We start from the raw sequence: 20233 nt of genomic DNA, 5'->3' as shown, positions 1-20233 counted from the left end.
TGTTCCCACTGCAGCTCCAGGACTGCACCTTGGCAATTATTAACACAATAATTATTATGTTAATCATTAACATAAACCTGCATTTTCCAAGAGGAAGTACAATATTAGAAATGAAACTAATGTGGTAATTTATTTTATTATTTATTTATTTGATTTATTACCTGTCACTCCCAAACAGCTCATGGTGGGTTACACATGTCTGAATAAAACCCTGTAAAAAAACCATTAAAACCCCAGACATAAAAACAACACAATTCATTAATCAACAAGAAAATGCAGATACTGTGGCAAAACTCACTCAACTATTCTCATTTCCCCCAATATAACATCTCCGGGGTGGGGGGGGGGAGTAGGGAACATATGGAACTTGCAAACTGCCACTCATGCTGCTCTGTCCTGGAGGGGTGGCCATGCAGATCTTCCTAGCAGCACCAGCTTCAACCATAGACCTGGTGGAAGAACTCCGTTTTGAGCTCTTCCCTAACACTACGGAATTCTGAAAGCTCCCGCATGATATCCTAATTACAGCTACAAGTCTAAGTAATACATTTCAAAGTAATTAACATGAGGCTACAGAGACTGAGTCCTTGTTTCATGGCAACTTCATCCATCTTTCTCAGAGACCGCTACAAGTATACTTTGTGGGCTATCCACTGCATAGAATTAATCACATCTGGCCATTGATTCAGTAGACAGAGTATGGAAAACAGCTGGAAACGCCCATGTCCCATAGCCTATCCCTTTTTGAAAATAAACCCAGATTATCATTTTCTTTCTTCTTTCTTCTTTCTTTCTCCTTCAGCATTGTATTAACTGTGCATGTGTAGAACATAATAATTGAGAATGACATTTTTTTTTTTGTATATTATGAATCAACTTCATTTGGGGAAACACAGTTTTATTCCAATGGATTTGCTACGAAGTCAGTGTTCAAATATTTGCAGCCTATTACTGTCTTCCAGTCTATCAGGCCTTAAGGAGTGAGAGCGTTGCCTAAAGGCAATTCACATGTCAGAATTCTTGCCTTAAGTTAAAATAAACCCAAATCTAAGTCTCAACTTTCTAACCACTTAATCAGCAATGTGTTTACATGTGATGGAATCACCTACAGGAGCATTCACAATGGACTTATCTTGTGAAAGTGGTACAGCAAGCTGTGTTTTGGTGCAGCTGGCAGACACATTTGAACAGCCATTTAACAACATGGTTAGTAACTTTTACCCCCAATTGTGTTTCAGATTATCTAAGCCTAGTTTGTTAATTAAAATAGGTGTGTAGTCTGGACTGGAGATGACCGAGTCTTCTTCTTCAACCCTACAATGCAGTTGTCAGTGTGGGAGAAACCTGTGGATCTAAAGAATCGTGGTGATCTTAACAGAATCATTGAAGACCCACCTCATAAACGCAAACTGGAAACTTCAGCAAGTAACTAATGCTGTGATTATTTTAATCTATTTAAATTCAAATGACATATGAAAAAAACTGGTGATAAAATATGCAAAGTAAAATGTTGACTATAATTTGAATGTTGATGTCAGTTCAGGTTGATATCCTTGGTTGGTGAGAAGGTCTGATTTACTGTAAAAAGTCTCAGGCAGTATTTCCCTATTTCTAGGAGAGAGCTGAGAATTCATTGTGTTCTTGTGTTTAATAATCCCTGATTTACACGTTCATCCTATTGTTCAAAAAGAAGCAGGCTTCAGGAATTCAATAGGGCTCACTTCTGCCAAAATATGATTACAGTTGTTCTGCTAGCTGAAACAGGCCTTGGTAGTAGTTTGCCTTGCATGACGCCATATTTCAAGTACCCATCTTGCAAATGGTTCAGCATAGCTTATTGTATCTAAATGCCTTATTTGGCCATGTTATCTAGAAGAGCTGTCTTGTACTAAATTATTATGTAACTCAGTTGTTGTAAATAAATCTCAAAGATCCATCTCATTGGAGTGATAGAAAATTTTGCAGAACTGTAATTGCTTAAGTCCAAATATGGCATTGCTAGTCAATCCTCAGATACCAGAGACATCGAAATGATATTCATATCACTAAGGAAGCATAATTGCTATTCTGCACTTCCTATTTAAAATTATGTATGTATCTAAATCAACATTATTTTTATCATCTACTGGAAACAATTCTAACATTTTTTTTTGTTCCTTTCTGGACACTACCAAGACAAAATGTCTTTTTACATCTCATTTAGGGATTGATTGTCACATGAACTATTTGTCTTCATGACTTGTTATTTATAAAACTCAATTCACCACTCATGTATAGCTTGCCAGGTGTCTGATAAAGAACGGCCGAGACTTACCTGGGACGTGATTGACCAATTTCAGTCTGATTGTGGAATTTTAATTAATTTGATTACTCCTTGGATTATCTGTACCCCGAAAGAGTACTTTTCTGTTGATTATTGATGTGGAACATCTACTGGCATGGTCCCGCAATGGAAGTTATGGACATGGCCCATAGTTCCATCCCCAGGGACCATGCCAGTAAATGGACAGCAGTGCCACAGCACTGAGGCATGTTCAGTACTCTGGCATCACTGCTGTCAGTCTTCCAAGGCCACTTCCACCCTCCAGAGAGTGGAGTCAGCCTCAGTGTCAGGGGTGGAGCCAGCCCAGCGAGACACAGAGCTGTGTCATGCTGGGCTGGACCCACTTCTGCTGCACTTCCCAGTCTGCTCCTGTCCTCTGGAGAGTGGGGCCAGCCTTGGGAGACTGGAAGGGGCAGGGCCAGCCCAGCACAACCTGCCACCAGTTAAGGAGAGGGGTGGAGGGGAAGAGGTATTAGGCAAGGTACAAGGATTCTTGTCCCTTATGTGGATGTTCCACATAGGGGTGAGAATCCTTGTGGGTAGATTTTTCTTAGCATCTTGGCAACTTTTGACATCATCAGCCATTGCATGTGTTGTGGATTGACAGCACCATGCACTTTTGATTCTGATCCTGTCTTCCAAGTAGGTTCAAGAAGAAGAGTTTGTTTTTTTCCCCACTTTTCTCTACTCTAAGGAGACAAAGGAGTCTCAAAGCTGCTTACAACTTCCTTCCCACAACAGACACCTTGAGACATAGGTGGGGTTCAGAGAGCTCTGAGATTACTGTAAGGTCTCCCAGCATACTTCCTGTGGAGGAGGGGGGAATCAAACCTGGATTGCCAGCCTGTTGCTCTTAACCACCACACCAAACTGGTGATACTGGAGGACTTTTAACATTGATGCTATGAATTCATTCTGAGCTCTGATTGGTTTACTGTGCTTTTTATGTGAAAACATCTTATGCTACATGCACAGCATGAGTAGTTATGGAAGGGGGGTGAGAGTGAGGAGGGACTCTCACAAACTTTGGGAGCATGAATTACCTCAGCTCCAGTAGGCAGCCACCTTCTTTGCACCCTCAGCAGGGGGGAAAGGCCACAAAGCCTCTGAGAGCAGGAGGTGGCTGTTATCTTTGTGACAAAGAGGCTGTTATCTCAGTGACAAAAAGTCAAGAAGCCTCTAAGAATATGAAGTGGCCCCCTCTTTGGTGCCTCCTTAGTATGTACTTCTGTCATTTTAGTTGATCTGCTGAGGCCACTTCTGTTTTTGTGTGTGTGTGGAGGCATTCCAGTTTTAGAACTCAAATTGGTTTAGTATCTCCACTATTTTATTTTAAGTATAGTGTGAAATCTGCTGTTTTCATCTGTGTTGGTAGGAGTGAAGCAGGGCATAGCATCTGATACTGACTTTGTACTGTACTTTTAAGAAACTTAGAAGTGCTGTACAAACAGCTGTTCAAACAGTGAAGAGTTGATTCTCCACAGAAACAGGAAGCTGGGAGTGACAGATTGCTCCAAACAATCTGATTGGTTAGCATCAACTGAGTAAGACTTCTGAACTGGATGCTGAGAAGAATTCAGTCTGATTTCAGCCCTAGCTGAGACAAGTCAAGTACTGACAGATTTAGAATTCAGCCCTGACTGAAAGCAGTTTAACATAGATAGGAGAACTGGGAAAAGTTGGCAAGGATGAATGGATAGTTAAATGGAGATTCTCATTTGGGCCAAAGAGAGAGGATAGTTCTAGTGAAATTTAAAATTAAGAGGGAAGGTGTTATAAGTATGAAGTTGACTTTATTAACTGATTGGTTTTCCAGCAAGAAAACTGTGAAATGATCTAATCCCTCTTTAGGCTATGCTTTAAAGGCCAAGATATAAAAGCTACATTTGGGTCTAAAGATTCACTTATGCTAAGGAGTTCCCTCAATTGGAGGAACATTTTATCTGTTATGGAATGGCTTCTTCCATCAGAGGAAGATTATCATTGAATTTATTCCTGTTGATTAACTTTAATCATAAGAACTAATTTGATATTTCAGTCCTTGGTTCTAATAAGTGCTCAGCTTTCTTTTTAGAAGCCAACAAAACAATTGTTCTAAGTTTGATATGAAATTTCACTGTTACTCTGGCAAAAAAGATATATATCTTTCTCGCTCTCTCATTCTCACTCCCTTTTTTCAATCTAGTTTTGGCCATTCACCTTTAATTGTTATCAGACAACTTCCTAATACCAGATCAAAATAGTATAGAACCAGTCTTATTTGCAACCTAACTTCTTTCTTTTGGATAAAGACTATAAATCATGGTAGCAAATGATACCTAACTCTCTCCCCCCCCCCCAGAAACTCTGTGTTTGGTGGTTTCTCTGAGGTAGTAATTGGTTCTTTCACTTGAATGAGTAGATATTTTTATCCAAACCCTGAAGTCTCCTTAAGCACTTGATTCTGTCTTTCTTTGATGGTTATACGGGACAGGTGATCCTGAATGAAAATTTTGCATTTTGTGATAAAGCTTGAACAAAAACACTTTTGGAATTCTGATAAATCTGAGAGAGAGAAAGAGAGCGCAAGAGAGATTCCCATCTTCTGCTGTTTTTAATGCTATGATTACTCTCTTTATTTAGTAAGAGTGCTTTTTAACCAGATCCCTGTATTGCTGTCATATTTTAGGAAAATCTGCCTTGAGATTGTTTGCTTGCTTGCTTTCCTGAAAGCAGTCTCTTTACCAGGGGTTGCTGACAGACTTAATGGCAGGCAGGTGGCAGCTGCTGAGAAACAGACCTTGCTAACAGATTAAATGGCTGATTGTGCTTGGAGTGAGTCATTTACACCTGGAAATTTAAAAGCAGAGGAGAGTAAAAAAAAGAAGGTTAAATAAAAGCTCTGGAAAGCTATGGTTCAGTATAAAAATGGCTATACCTGTTGATAGGGCAGAGAAGTATAATAAAGCTAGCTAAGGTGCCTAAACATTGAGCTACATGGTCAGAATGACTCTGCTCAGTGGATCTGTTTTGCACTCAGCTTCCAGGGCTTACTCAGGATCTTAAGATTTTTGTGGTCTGTTCTTACCTGAAAAGAGACCTGGCTCCCTTCTAGCAGATGCTGTCATTTAGTTAATGCCAGTTTAAAGGCAGCCACCACTTTTTCCTAATTCGGAGTATTTTTTGACAGATAAGAGCATGGATGTAACTCACCTCCAACAAAAGACCACTAATAACTACATCACCACTAGGACATTTCCAGGTCTCTCCAACTCCCTTGCACTCAATAGCCCAAATAATCCAACTGCTCCTGGTGGAGTGTACATCTTGACATACAAATGGTTATTGAGTGGCCTTTTGAGCACCACTCATATCTTGGGAGGGGCGGAGATGCTATCTTTGAAGGTTTGTGTATAAATCAGAACATCATCAAAAAAAAAAAAAAACAACCATGCCCTATACAGGAAATAATTTAACACCTCAGTGAACAGATTCATGAATAATCTGGGGGTTCTGCTGAGCTCAAAAGGCTTCACCAAGCATTCATATTAATCCATTGGGGGTTTATTGGTTGATTGATTTACCCATGGGATTAGTAAATCCCATTTTTCATTCATCCTCAGCCTTCACCCTCACACAAAAATATGCCTCCCTTGGGTCCAACTTGGTAAATGCCCTCACCTCCTAAGCTTTCACACCTTATAGTACGTACAGTTTCGGAGTGGTAAAGGTATCCCCTGTGCAAGCACTGGGTCATGTCTGACCCTTGGGGTGACGCCCTCTAGCGTTTTCTTGGCAGACTCAATATGGGGTGGTTTGCCATTCCCTTCCCCGGTCATTACCGTTTTACCCCCCCAGCATGCAAGCTGGGTACTCATTTTACCAACCTTGAAAGGATGGAAGGCTAAGTCAACCTTGAGCCGGCTGCTGGGATCAAACTCCCAGCCTCATGGTCAGAACTTCAGACAGCATGTTGGCTGCCTTACTTTTCAGAGTGTTATCTTGTCCAAAAACTTTCACAGCTCCACCAGCAAGACTTCACTCATGCTGTACAATTTGGCTCATGGTTGGAGCTCACCTGGTTTCAGCTCTATTGTACAATCTTTGGGGCACTGATGGGGAAATTGATGGGGAAATTGATCACATTCTGTGTCATCAAACACCTCTTGTAAGTCCCAATACATTCTCAGGCGGGAACTCTCCTCCTCCATGACAGCACCTGCCCAACTGATCACAGCCATGTGGGTTTGACTTTGGCCACCAAAATGGTCTGCTCACTCAGTGTGAGAGAAAGCCACCAATCAATTAGTGGGATGTGCTTCTGGAGCCAGTCTATTTCCAGGATCACAGGGTAACTGGTGAGGAGCACCACAATCATGGCTCTGGCCTCCCAGTGTCCCCCTATACCCATACACAGCTGTCCTGATTCATGGGTAACCAAGTTCTCTCCTTTAGGCTTTCTACTTCATTGCTAAACAAGAGCACCAGTGCCAAGGCTCATACCAGATAAGGCAGTCCATCCTTTACAAATTTGGATCTTGGTAACCAGTATTTGACCGGCTAGGTCCCCCAAATTGCTAGTGATTCCTGAGCTTGAGCTTTGTCAGTGCCGACTTGACATTCGTAGTCAAAAACAGGTCTCAAAACCTTTCTAAATGGCAGCACAGAACCAGGCAGAGTTTGTTAGTTCCAGGGTCATGCAGAGCCATACACCAATCCTCCCTTCTAAATGGGAACCTATGAAGCGGACCTGGCCCGTTTGCAAACTGTACGTATGTCCCCAATCCCCCATAAAGTTCATTGCCTGCACTTAAAGAAAGCCCAAATTGGAGAAGCTAGTTTGCTACCAAAGCTAGATCTCAGAAGAAACACAGTGGCACTTCTCTGAATAAGAGGACCCCCTCTGCGGCTGAGCTGATTGTCAATTCTGGCTGTTCTGACCCCCAGTGGTGGGAGAAAAAAAGGTGAAGGTCCATGTCATACCTTGCTTGGAGTGATCTCTGCTCATTTGTTAAACATAATATGCATAAAGAAGTTCAAATGAAGTTTGATATATACATTCACAATTTGTGGAAAAAATCAAAAATTATATATCCATTTTATAAACATCTTCATGTACGTAGTGTAATATTCATCAAAGTAAGTTATATGAATAACACTGGCTGCCATTGAACTTGTAAGCCCAATTCAAGTTGTTGGTGTGTAAAGCCTTTCTTAGGGATCACCAGTCTCTGTAGAAGCCTCCACACCAGGTCCATTATTAAAATCAGGTCCTGTTTCATTTCCAGTAGTGCATGAGGGAAGACTTTAACGGAAGGTGTGCTTGCAATTGGTGGCCCAGTGCTGGGAAACAACTTTCACCTTGACGTTAGGAGCAGAGTGTTTCCACCTGGCTTAGTCCTATGAGATAGGCATAAAGTTATTTATTCTTCTTTTGCTGTTTAGTCTAAAAAATAATATTATTTACTGTGTAAATGCATAAAAGTGGCATGCACATAATATATCGGCAGATTGATTTGAATCTGATACTGCATGAAATTCTAACCTGAGAAGTCAAACATATGGTTCCAGTCCAGCAGTCTCCTTCCATTCTCCATTTTTGTTCAGCTTTTATGTTATCATACTCTTTTCCCCCAGGCCTGTAGAAAATTACTTCTTTTTAGCTTTGTCTTATGTAGGCAAATGTGATTTCTAGGATCACCAAGACTCTTTAATGGAAAGAAAGAACAAAACTACTTTGTGGGAAATGATTAAACTCATACATGTAAATTCAATATAGATGGCAGTATCAGGGTCCAAATGACTTGTTCTGTGTTCCTGAAATCATCAAGTGTTAGCACAGATTCTAAGGATGGAAGTGGGAGTTAATTCTGAACATAAAAGCAGCTATGCTAGATAAGACGAGTGGTCCATCTAGTTCAGCATTGTGTTTTACATGTTGTCCAGCCAAATGGCCCTGATGTCCTACAAGTAGAAAGAAAGTGTTCCTGTGATAGCACCGTACAGCAGTGGGAAGAAATGATGGAAATGATATTGTGGCAATGCCATGACAATCACTTCCAGTCACATAACCACAACTGACAGTGTAGTGATGCTACATGAAGTCTGACCCCACACCCCAAAGCTCCTGGGAATTGCCAGCATACCTACAAGCCAATGCTGTGTAGTGGTTAAGAGTGGCAGCTTCTAATCTGCTAACTTGGGTTTGATTCTCTGCCCCTCCACATGCAGTCAGCTAGGTGACCTTGGGCTCATCGCAGCCCTGATAGTGCTGTTCTGATTGAGCAGTCCTGTCAGCAACTCTCTCAGCCTTACATACCTCACAGGGTGTCTGTTGTGGGGAGAGGAAGGAAAGGCAACTGTACTCCTTCAAGTAGTGAAAAGCAGCACATAAAACCCAACTCTTCTTCTTCTCATGTATATGGAGATTCCTTTTAATCATCATTCTTAATAGCCATTGATGGAGCAATTCTCCACAAATCTGCACTTGCCTCATTCCCTTTTTAAAGACAACTGAACTAGTAGTTGTCAATAATATCTAGACTGATCAGGCCGCCAGTTACTGTGCATTGTGTTAGGTTTAATTGCCAAGAGGTTCTATGTTTCAGCTTTATTAATGAAAGGATTGTTTAGAAGAAATGTTATTACATCTGGTCATCTTCTCCAATGTAATGCAATCCCAAGATCATGTTTATGGTTTTACTTCTTGTACAGTTGACACTACAGAAATTTGCAGTGAAGAATGATATCTCCAGCTTCTCAGTATTTGTAGTATAGATTTTTTCAAGTTTTTTTTTTTGTGGCCCAAGGAAGGACTATATCATTGAGAATATAAATGGACAGAAGTTAAACAGCCTGTTGCTCAAAAGGCATGCTGGCCATTTGTCTAACTACATGCTTTTCATTTTAGCAGATAAAAGTGATGACTCTTCTCCTGAGGATATAAATAATGATCACAGTACAAAAACCAAAAGAAATAAGTAAGTATCAGTAATATCGATATATCTAGCTTTGGCAAAGCCACCTCTTTTTTTTTTTTTTTTGCATGATTCTTTTAATTACAAAATATCCAAGATGCATTAATTTCCCCTACACAGATAGAAGAAGTGATTTCTCTATATACAGAACAGGAGAAAGTGCTGTAGAATGTCAAAATGGGCACTGTGTCAATGGAAATAATGTTTCTTTTAATGAACAGTTAGGTCTAAGAACTATTTGTGCAACCATATGCAAGCCAAAATGGGAGGGAATAATTTTGTAGGGAAGCACTATAAATTTAAAAGACAGGCTTTTTTTAAAGGCTTTTTATATAATCTGTGCACAGCCCCTACCATCCTATTTGACTATACAGGATGTTGATCTAGGGTTAGGTTCTACTTACACATGTATACATTTATTGTGATGCCAAACTATATTTGTAGAATGCACAATTTTAAGTTCTAAATGAAGCAGTTTACCAAACTTGTAATAAATCATATTGATTTAACTACAATCATTGATTTTCCCCTTTGAGTTTCATTCCCCTAAACTGCATTATTAAATTCCAGTGAGATTATTTACTTTAGAGATCAGGGTACCAGTCTAAATTTCAGCTCATCCAAGCTGGGGGTATTCCACAAATTTACTGAGACAAATTTAGGGACTACACTGTTGAGTTAATCTCAAGACTCTAGACCTTCTTTGTGTTGTGCTGTCGGGCATTAACTATTAACTGAGTGGATAACCAGTTTCCTGAAACTCTACAAGTGCCCTTTGAGCACTTTTGGGTGAATCAACTTGAGGGATGCTGAGAATGTCAAAATAAAAACAATGGAAATGGTTTTAAGAGATTGTTTTGCCATTTTATACAATCTCTGTCTTGATCACCTTGATAATGTACTCAGATTATAAATCAAGAAAATCAGATAGGCTTTGTATGTGTGGGCGGGGGGCAGCAGTCTACATGGTTGCTTATTCAAAATCCACTGTGCAAATATTTCTGCTGGTTTTGTGCCTGTGCAGTTCATGCCATTCATTGGTCAGTGCCATTGTGCATGTTGGTGCATACTCAGAATTTGCAGGATCGCATTACAGCTCACAGTTAGCAGTGCAAAAAATATCTCAGTGCTTTGGGATCCATACTGCACATCAGGCAGTCAGAATGAGAAAGAAATATTAGATAGTCAGCCCATGCAGTTGTCCTTTGCCCCCACTCTGCATAATCAAGACTGTGAAGGGAAGCACCTTTCATGAGATTTGTCTTTCTAGCAGGTGGGTATTTTGGGCAAGATGGGTAGAAGATGAAACATGCGTACACAAAGATAGTCATTATCCAGGAACACATTTGAATGTTCAAAGAAAAACTCACACTTTTTTTCAAACGTTTGTCTGTTCTGGTAGTACTTTTCAAGCCATTAGCAATTCAGCAGAATTTCAAGCATCCATACTTTAACTCAGTCTGTTATTTTTGGAGCAGAAGATCACATACACAGCAACATCTCTAAATTGTGTTTAGAAGTATCTGAGAAATTACCCCCTGCCTGCTATTGCCACAATTTTTTCCAGACATAGAGACTAATGTTTGACATGTTTGAAATATGTATTTGTAATTTTTTCATGACAATATCTGTCTTTTATTATAATTTTAAGTATACAACTAGACAAAACATTCAGTCTTCTGTATCATTTTTAATTTGCCAAACTAAAGAAAGAGTCAGCTTCTTCAGTTGCCTTTGCTGGTAGCTTCTGGATTCTCATCTATTGTGCTATATATAGAACCCCTTTGTGGTTACCAGAAATTGGGCTGGAAGTTGCATAGATCATATTACAGAACAGTATAATCTGAGGAGAATGAAAATGGCTAATACAATATTGAAGTCAGCCTTATAATATGAAGAGTGACAATTTGATGCCTTTGGAGCTACTAATAACATGCAATACTCAGTTTAGTATAATTTAAGAATAAAATTATGTGATGCAATTATCGATGGCAAGAAGATAATATTCTAGGACTCATATTGCTTTACGACATAATGCAATTTATTAGCTGAAAGCTGTTTTTAGCATTTTCCATTTCAAGTAGTACAATTTCAAATCCTGCGAGAATAAAAACATATTTCTGTCTGATGGCTAAAAGTTTCTAATGTGGTACAAATATAGTTAGCTGACTTCACTCAACATTCAGATTGGTTTTGCCACTGAGAATCAGGTCACTTATGAAAGTTTATATAACATTTCTCATAGGATCCCCTGTGTACTTAAATCACTGGTTTGAGAGCAAGGATATGAGAATACTTTGGCTCCAAGTTTCTCACAGATCTCATGGCTGTTAGATGAAATACCTTGAGCATATAGTCAGCTCCATTTATTTCAGTGGAGAGATCCTTTTTGTAGGCTTCTTATTCACTGTTTTGGAGAAGATGGTGCAAACTTTTCGAAGTCTCAAAAACCAGCTTTTCAAATAATATTAAAGTTCTTTCTATTTTTGCAAAATTTTATGACCATTTGAGTAGCCCAGAAATCAAATGTAGTACTTTGTTGTTCAGTAGCAAGTCATTGGATTGACTCAGTTAAGGAAGTCATGGCCTTCAGTTTGCAAGACTTTCTTTAAGTCAGAAGCAGTTTTTAGGAACTTAAAATACACAGCAAGTCTAGGTGCAGTGTTTGCTGAGCATGTGTAGCAGTCCTAAGCCTCGTTAGCCTTGTTGCTACCATGTACTGAGGCAGGCAAATGAACAGAAATAGTGATGAAGGTTATTGTTTCAGATACTTTAGAAACAGCAGTAGGTAAGCTGGCAGTTAGACACATTGGACCAAATTCTTCATGTTCATTCCATGATTAACCACTTCCCTTAGCCTTTCCCAACTCTCTCTCTCTCTCTCTCTCTCTCTCTCTCTCTCTCTCTCTCTCTCTCTCTCTCTCTCTCTCTCTCTCTCTCTCTCTCTCTCTCTCTCTCTCTGTATGTGTGTATATCTGTTCAGGGTAAGCTCAGATGAAAGGAATTTATTACAAAACTGATGGTGAAATTCTGTGGCCCCCATGTAGGGGATAGTAATTGCATTTCTCAGTAACTGAATGGACATTCAAAATTCCCTAGAATAGAATATCCTCCATAATACGCAGTGGATGGTTTTAAAGGTTCACTGAAACAGAAAATGAAGACTCGCTCTGTTCTGACTGGAACAGAGGAGACAAATTCCTCTGGATCCACTCAATAGACGCTGATCATATAAGTTAAGGCCAGTGCTCAAGTAAAAGAATTTTAGCATTTCAGCTCCAACATCCCAGCTCAAACTAAGTTAGCCTTTAACAAGTGAGGTGACCCCAAAGTCCTGGGAATTGTACTCCTTTGTGAAAAAGCAAAGTTAGCTTCAGATGCAAGACTTAAAATGAACCAAGAAATTCCCAGTGTCCCACAAACTAAAGAGAGTTTCCTTTTATTTAACCATGTCCTGCCGATACCAGCAGAATGTTGAAATTTTACTGCATTCTTTATATATTTTATTATTGAAGACTGGAAGATCCGCAGAATGCTGAGCCAGAAAAGGAAGAGAAAATTGTGAAAGCATCAGAACATCAGATTATGCTTCCGTTGGAAGAACGTATAACCCATTTTCGAGATATGCTTCTGGAAAGAGGGGTAAGAAACAAAGGTTGAGTTGTCTTGATTCCAATAAAGCTTTGAGAACACAAAACAAAACCAGATTTTTAATAGGTGTATTGCAACTTTGTCCCTGTAGTGTCTAAATGTTCCTGGAAATACATTTAAATGCTGCTTTCTTATTTTATTCATGTATTTATTATTGCACTTATATACTGCTGTTCCCAGCTGGGCTCACGGCGGTTTACAAAGATAAAAGGATAAAATACAATAAAAACCTATAATTCCCCTTAATAAGAACTGTTTCTATCAATACCAATATCAAAAACAAGGTGGCAGGCGAACTGCTAACTATTGACTAACTGTTCCCCTCATTCAGCTGGGGACAGTGTTTCTCACTGTCTGAGTCATGTGTGTGTTATTGACATTTATTATACAAAAGCTTAGGTGATGTATGGATCACAAAGGCAATGTTAGTCTAGCCTTAAGCCTTCCAAATGTTTCTTGCATCCTAATCCTTATTTATTTAGCCTGTTTATAGGCCATCTTTTAACTTAAGTATTCATCATCAAATACAATAAAATCAAATTTGTAATGCAGGGGACCACATTACGATAACCTCATTAAATGACAGCAGTCTCTGACACAGATATAGCTTGAAAAATCTGTGACTACAGCATTACCTTTATTTCTGACCATTTTAACACATGCTTTAATAGCATTACAAAAAGAGAACAGAACAATTTGCCTTATGTGTTTGATATTAATTTGATAATTACTTGCTGAAATTAATGAAGATTTGCCAAGCTTAATATTTGCCTGTCACCTGTGAGCCGAACTCCAGAAAGGCTTGTACAATTGCTAGTTTGGCTTACATTCTAGTCACCAGTGACAATCAAGCAGATGATTAATTGACAAATTGTTTATCTGTTTCTGATCTGCCTCCGTTCACAGGAACAGGTTAGTTACTGCCATCAGAATCTGACAGCCACCTAATGAGGGATCAGCTGGGAGTCAGATTCTGATCTCATACTGGGGGAATGTTGCTATATACCCAGTAAAGTACTGGGGTGAGGAGGCCTGTTCTTTGCTGATTGCAGAAATCAGATGTAAGTCTGGTTCAACCTCCAAGCCTGGAATGTTGTGTGTGGATTTATCAGAAGCTCAACTGCTACCTTTCTGCTTCCCACCAAGCCCTCAGTGTGGAGAGCAGGGAAAGAATCAGATTGATTCACACACACTCCTACAGTGCAGCAGCAGTGAACTTACTCCTGTTGGCCATTTTGTCAGTTTGGGGCGAAGAGAAAGAACATGTGCTTGTTTCATCTCTACCTGAAACTGATGCATGGCCTGCACGTTGCACTTATTCTTTCCCCTTTGTTCTGACCTTGCTGGACTAGAAAGAGAAGTTTGGGTGGTCAGGTGGAGAACAGATGGAGAAGCTCAGCTGATACCACCTGAGACTCAGCTTTTTATCTTCACCTCACCAGGAATTCTGCAAGGTTCTAAAGAAAGATGCAAGTCTGTTTCTGTTTGTCAGTGGTTTGAGTTGTTCATCAGGAGCTGAACAGACTGGTTAATGTGGGCTGACCTGTATTTGGAACAATGCACTTCATTCTTGAACATGTTCACCATGAAATTCATAGCAATTGAACCCTTGGGAGGTATAATTATTTTGGCCAAAGTTTTCCTGTAGTGTGGGAGTCCCCTTTGAAAGACATTACAATGGTTATTTGTATATATTTTCAGTAACATATCTGTACTCTCTTCCTAGATAAATGTTAATTGAATAAGCAAGAACTATAGGATCATCATGTGGTTCCATAAAGTATGTTCAACTTGCAGCCATGGGGAAACACTGCATGTGAAACTGCCCTTGTTAGAAAAGGACTATTCATTTTAGGAACTAGTAAATTTTGAAACCAATTATATTCTATCCCAGCAGCCGGCTCAAGGTTGACTCAGCCTTCCATCCTTCTGAAGTCGGTAAAATGAGTACCTAGCTTGCTGGGGGGTAAAGCAGTAATGACTGGGGAAGGCACTGGCAAGGCCACCCTATATTGAGTCCACCATGAAAACGCTGGAGGGCATCACCCCAAGGGTCAGGCATAACTCGGTGCTTCCACAGGGGATACGTTTACCTTTATATTAGTTTTTTTAGCTTTTCAGTATTTGAAGTACCATTTATTTTTGTTTTACTTGTACTCACAGATTGCTTTGAGGATACAGGTGATGGATTTGTTCCATGTTAACACTATTCCTCAGATACATATTGTGTCACCATTCCATTTTTCTCTTTGGAATTCAGTATTTTGGGCTTCAGTGAAAGGTCTGCAAACAAGTCAAGATTATGGACATATGCAAGATGAAATGAACCTGCCATATATATATATATTGGATCAAATGGATCTATAATCTATATGTGGCAAATGGATCTATAATTATGTTCCCAGGAGTAAAAATAAGACAATGATCAAGGCCTGAAGATGAATACAAGATTAATAGGTATACTTGCCTGTTAAATAGGGAAAAGAACTGAAATACCTAGAGCAGTGGGTATGAAGAATGTATCATATTGATTAGTTGTTGACCCTTCCTTTGAGCTTCTGGGGGGGGAAATGAAATCTTGTTCTTTATTGGTTTTTATCCCAGTAGATTATGTACTTATGATATATCTTCTCTTGCTCATTTTTCAGAGCGAGGTCTCTTTTAATCTTGATTCCTGTGGTTAATATTTATCCCTGCTTCTTATCCATGCTATTTTCCAGGAAATAATTTTGCTGTGGCATTCCTTCAGTGTACCATTATAAGTAAATACCAACATATTTCTACCAGCGGTGGAAATTGTTTGAACATACCACTTACCACCCTAAAAATAAATACAGCAGAATGCTGAAAAATTGAGTTCGAACAATTTCCATTAAGCCACTTCCATCAAACTCTTAAATGTATTTGTCTTCACCTTTCTTCTGAAACAGAATACTACTTTCTGGTTAATCCCAGAGCTTTTGCAAAATGATCTAAATCTCTCTCATTCATACCTTTCTTCAGGTATCTGCATTTTCCACATGGGAAAAAGAGTTACATAAAATAGTTTTTGATCCACGCTATCTTCTGCTTAATTCAGAAGAACGTAAACAGGTAAGTTAGATGACTGTTGACAAATCATGCCCCAATTTCAATGTTTATGAAATATTTTTGTTTTACTTTTAAATTCAGCTGTGTGAAGTTATTGCAGCACACATGGCCTGACAGTGAAAATCAAAATAGAGTTCTTGCTTGCATGTTGAGCCATTTATGTCACTACTAAATCCATGGGGAAGAAATGAGGTAAAATGTATAAGCAACCAACTAGTGTCCCTGAAGTACTTGTGAGAAGGAATCCCATTTAAATCTCCCCATACGATCACAGCAATATTGCTTGGAAGGTCACGGGTGGCATTGTTTTATTTTAATATTGCAAACAATTATATTATTTTGGAAGGTTCAAAAAAACTTGTTACAATTTCAACATTTTTGCAGATCTGGAGCTCTCCCAAACTTTGCTTTAAACTTTTAAAAAATCCCTTTTTATACCTGTCCCCACTGTGAAGAATGTTTGATTTTCACACCAATTATAATCAGAATTAGATAAAAGTAGGAAAAGTTAGCCATATAACATGCACGTGTCTTTCAAACAGGGTAGTGCCTGTGTTCATAGTATGTAGCTAAATTTAAAATTTTAAATGACCTCACATTCCTAATGGTAGTAGTTAACAACCTTTAATCACATCTCTGAGTTTTCAGGAGCTCAAGGTTTCATGATCTCACTATACAAGAGGAAGAGTTTATATAGAAAGCAGAACACCATATTTATACCTTCAGCGATTTCCACAAGGGCACAGATAAGACCTTACCCAGTCAATCAAGCATTACAGTTCCTTTCATTTATCAACCATAGGCATATACATGATATAATAAAATTACTTAATGAACACACAGTAATGCTTACACTGAGATTAGCTTTGACACATTGGTGATATGTGCCTCATTCATGGAATATATTGCATACTCAAGGAAAATGACTATAAAAGCAATTTTCATTTCCTTTTACATAGAAGATTGAAGTTGTGTTTGTGCTACTGAAAGGAAAGAAATCTAGTAATAGAGGGGGAAATTGTGTGGTGTTAAAATGTTTTTTGTCATCAACTGGGCCTGTAAGATGGAGCTCTTCCATCAGGCTTTTGGTTGAGGCTAGGGCGGAAGAGCTGTCCTGGGGAATAAATAATCTATGAACTTGAGGTCCCACCTTGTAGAAGATCTATTTGATTGTACCAGAGCATGGATGCAGTTAGGATAGGTGATCCACTGATGGGTGAGGAATGGGGCTCTGCCATCTGATGGAAATTTTAGATTGTTTTAGTATTTTACTGGAATTGAAGAGGTTTCATGGCAATTATTGTGTTTTATTCTTTTATCTTGATGTAAGCAGCCCCAGGCCGACTACATTGGGAGGGGCGGGGTATAACTAAATAAAATAAATAAATAAACTATCCTTCAAATAGGCACTTCTCAAGAAACAAAAAACAACAACAATCCCAGCACAAGGAAAAGTTCAATAGGGACAACTGTAAAGTTTTGCATTTATATAGGAAAAACCAAATACACCAATATAAGATGGGGGAGACTTGTCTTGGCAGTAGCATGTGTGAAAAAGATCTAGGAGTCTTAGTAGACAATACATTGAACATGAGTCAGCAGTGTGACTCAGAGACTAAAATGGCAAATGGGATTTTGGGCTGTATCAAACGGAGTACCGTGTCCAGATAATGGGAGGTGATGGTACCGCTTTACTCTGCTCTGGTTCGGCCTCACTTGGAGTACTGTGTTAAGTTTTGGGCACCCCAGTTGAAGAGGGATGTTGACAAACTGTAACGTGTCCAGAGGAGGTCAACAAAGATGGTGAGGGGTTTGGAGACCAAAACATATGAAGAAAGGTTGGAGGAGCTTGGTCTGTTTAGCCTAGAGAGGAGATGCCTGAGAGGGGATCTGATAACCATCTTCAAGTATTTAAAAGGGTGCCATATAGAGGATTAGACTCACTGGAGGATTAGGATTAGACTCACTGGTCTGTAGTTTCCCGGATCATCCTTCCTCCCATTTTTGAAGATCGGAATAACGTTTGCTCTCTTTCAGTCCTCCGGGACATCTCCAGTCCTTAAAAAGGTCCTGAAGATGATGGACAAGGATTGTGCAAGTTCTCTGGAAAATTCTTTGAGCACTCTCGGGTGCATTTCATCTGGCCCAGGGGATTTGAACTCATCCAGTGCAGCTAAATGCCTCTCAACAACCTCTCTGTCCATGTTAACCTGCCACCCAGACACTATCTCTTGGCTATTGCCATCTCTAGATGTGCCTAAACCCTTTGACCTGTGGAAAAAAAACAGATGTAAAATAGGTGCTGAGCCTTTCTGCTTTCTCTGCATCCTCCATTAGAGTTTGTCCATCCACACCCAACAGTGGGCCTATTGCCTCCTTTACTTTACGTTTGCTCCTCACATAACTGCTCCTCACATAATCTTTTCTTGTTACAGTGGGCTTCCTTGGCCAATCTTAGCTCACTCTCAGCTTTGGCCTTTCTGATGATTGATCTACAGTGCCTAGTAACCTGTAGGTACTCTTCTTTAGAGCTCTGTCCTTCCCTCCATTTCCTGCACATTTCCCTTTTCTTTCTTAGTTCCTCTTGAAGTTCTCTGTTCATCCAAATAGGCTTCTTAGAGCTCCTGCAGTGTTTTCATCTTTCTGGGATAGTCATTGATCGAGCATGCAATAGCTCTTGTTTGAGTAGCACCCACCCTTCACATGCTCCCTTCCCTTCCAGCATTCTCGTCCATGGTATGACACTCATCATGTCTCTGAGTTTATTAAAGTTTTGACCAGTCTGTGAAGGTAATTTTAATTCTCAGCATTAACCTTCAACTTCCACAGATATAAACTTCTGTATCAATAGCTGGGGTGAAATGTCATTGCACCAAATTCACTATGAAAAAATAAGTTTTGAACTTTAGACAGCAGGCCCCGTTTTTCAAATACAGAATTGTTTGACGTATAATATGCTGAATAATTGATATATCTTTTTTAAGTAAAGAAAGGATTAGAAAAGGTCATGTTTATCACTCCATCCATTGAAAGGGTCTGCCTAGGAAGAGAAGAGTATATTCTCAAATTATTTCTTGGTTATCCAAAAGGCCAGCAAGTCAGATCTGAGCTTCCTCAAGGATTCATTTGCTAAACCGGCAAACAGCTAAGCACAGATCTCTTGCAGTTATTTGAGGGATGGCCTCCTTTTGATTAAACACAAACTCCACTTGTGCTTTTTCACAGGACCATTATTTATTGATCATTATTTCCCAACAGATTGCTATCATCGTTGCCCACACTGACGTTACTGTCTTGAGAACTGAGGGATAATTGAATGGGTGGGCTTTGTGTCTAGAAATAGCAGTGCATTCAGGGGCTTAAACACTGAGATAATGAGCCATTTGTTAATTCTAACGTGATGTGGTCTTCTATTTTTGCCCTGGTGGACGACTGCTTCCTGCAATTCTAATAAAATGTCCCTGTTACTATAGCACTTTTTAGCCTGCTAGCCTTCAGAACAGTGGAAAAGAAACTGAAGATTATGTTCTGTTTCTGTTTTGTGGTGTTTCCCCCATACAGAAAAGGCTTCAGTTTTAAAAAGTATTTAAAAAAAACCATAGCTCTACTAAAAGCTGTTCTCAGGACAAGATGATCCTAATCAAATTTAGGAATGTGCAAGAGGGGGAAAACATCAGTATTGGGGGGGGGGGAAGTCAAGTATATTGGACTTGAAAAATATTGGCATTTGCTGATATACCAGAATATCAATACCAGTATTGGTATTTGGGTCCAGCAATAATCAGAAATGCCAAATTATTATTGATTCCATTATACCCTATGGGGCCATTAAAGTCAATTACATATCTAGCCTGACTCTTTTTAGTGGTCTGGTGGGAGGACATTGAAATAGAGGTACTATATTTGCAGCATAGCTGCAGAAGGCTCTCCTCAAAAGAACCCCCAAGATTCAAAAAGATTGGACTGGGGAGCTAATGCTATGGGCTCCCATCCTCCATTGTCCTCAGCGGGGGGAGATAGCTAGGCAGCAGTAGAAACCCAGCAGAATGTCCCAGAGGATCTCTGCAGTGAAAGTGAATGGGGGCGTTTTTGTGAGGCCAGCAGCAAGAACAGAACAATGTGCCCAGCAGAACCTGTTCCATGGGGACAATGCCATACAAAACAGGATTAAGTTCATATCTGAGAATCACTGAAGTAGAAACTGAGGAAGAGA

At 39.5% G+C, this 20233-nt stretch overlaps 1 protein-coding gene across 1 annotated transcript in view; it reads left to right on the top strand.

Moving 5' to 3' along the window:
* TCERG1L (transcription elongation regulator 1 like) overlaps window positions 1-20233 on the top strand; it is a 210928-nt gene that overhangs the window by 175821 nt on the left and 14874 nt on the right. The window contains exons 8-11 of the mRNA XM_077350138.1: window positions 1271-1425; window positions 9213-9282; window positions 12795-12921; window positions 15934-16023. Coding sequence (XP_077206253.1) covers window positions 1271-1425; window positions 9213-9282; window positions 12795-12921; window positions 15934-16023 — 442 coding nt within the window. The remainder of the gene's footprint in view (window positions 1-1270; window positions 1426-9212; window positions 9283-12794; window positions 12922-15933; window positions 16024-20233) is intronic.

Source organism: Paroedura picta, chromosome 8 (genome assembly GCF_049243985.1).
Source record: "Paroedura picta isolate Pp20150507F chromosome 8, Ppicta_v3.0, whole genome shotgun sequence".
Lineage (NCBI taxonomy): Eukaryota > Metazoa > Chordata > Lepidosauria > Squamata > Gekkonidae > Paroedura > Paroedura picta.
Note: the sequence above shows the minus strand (reverse complement) of the source record. Positions and strands in the feature narration are given on the sequence as shown.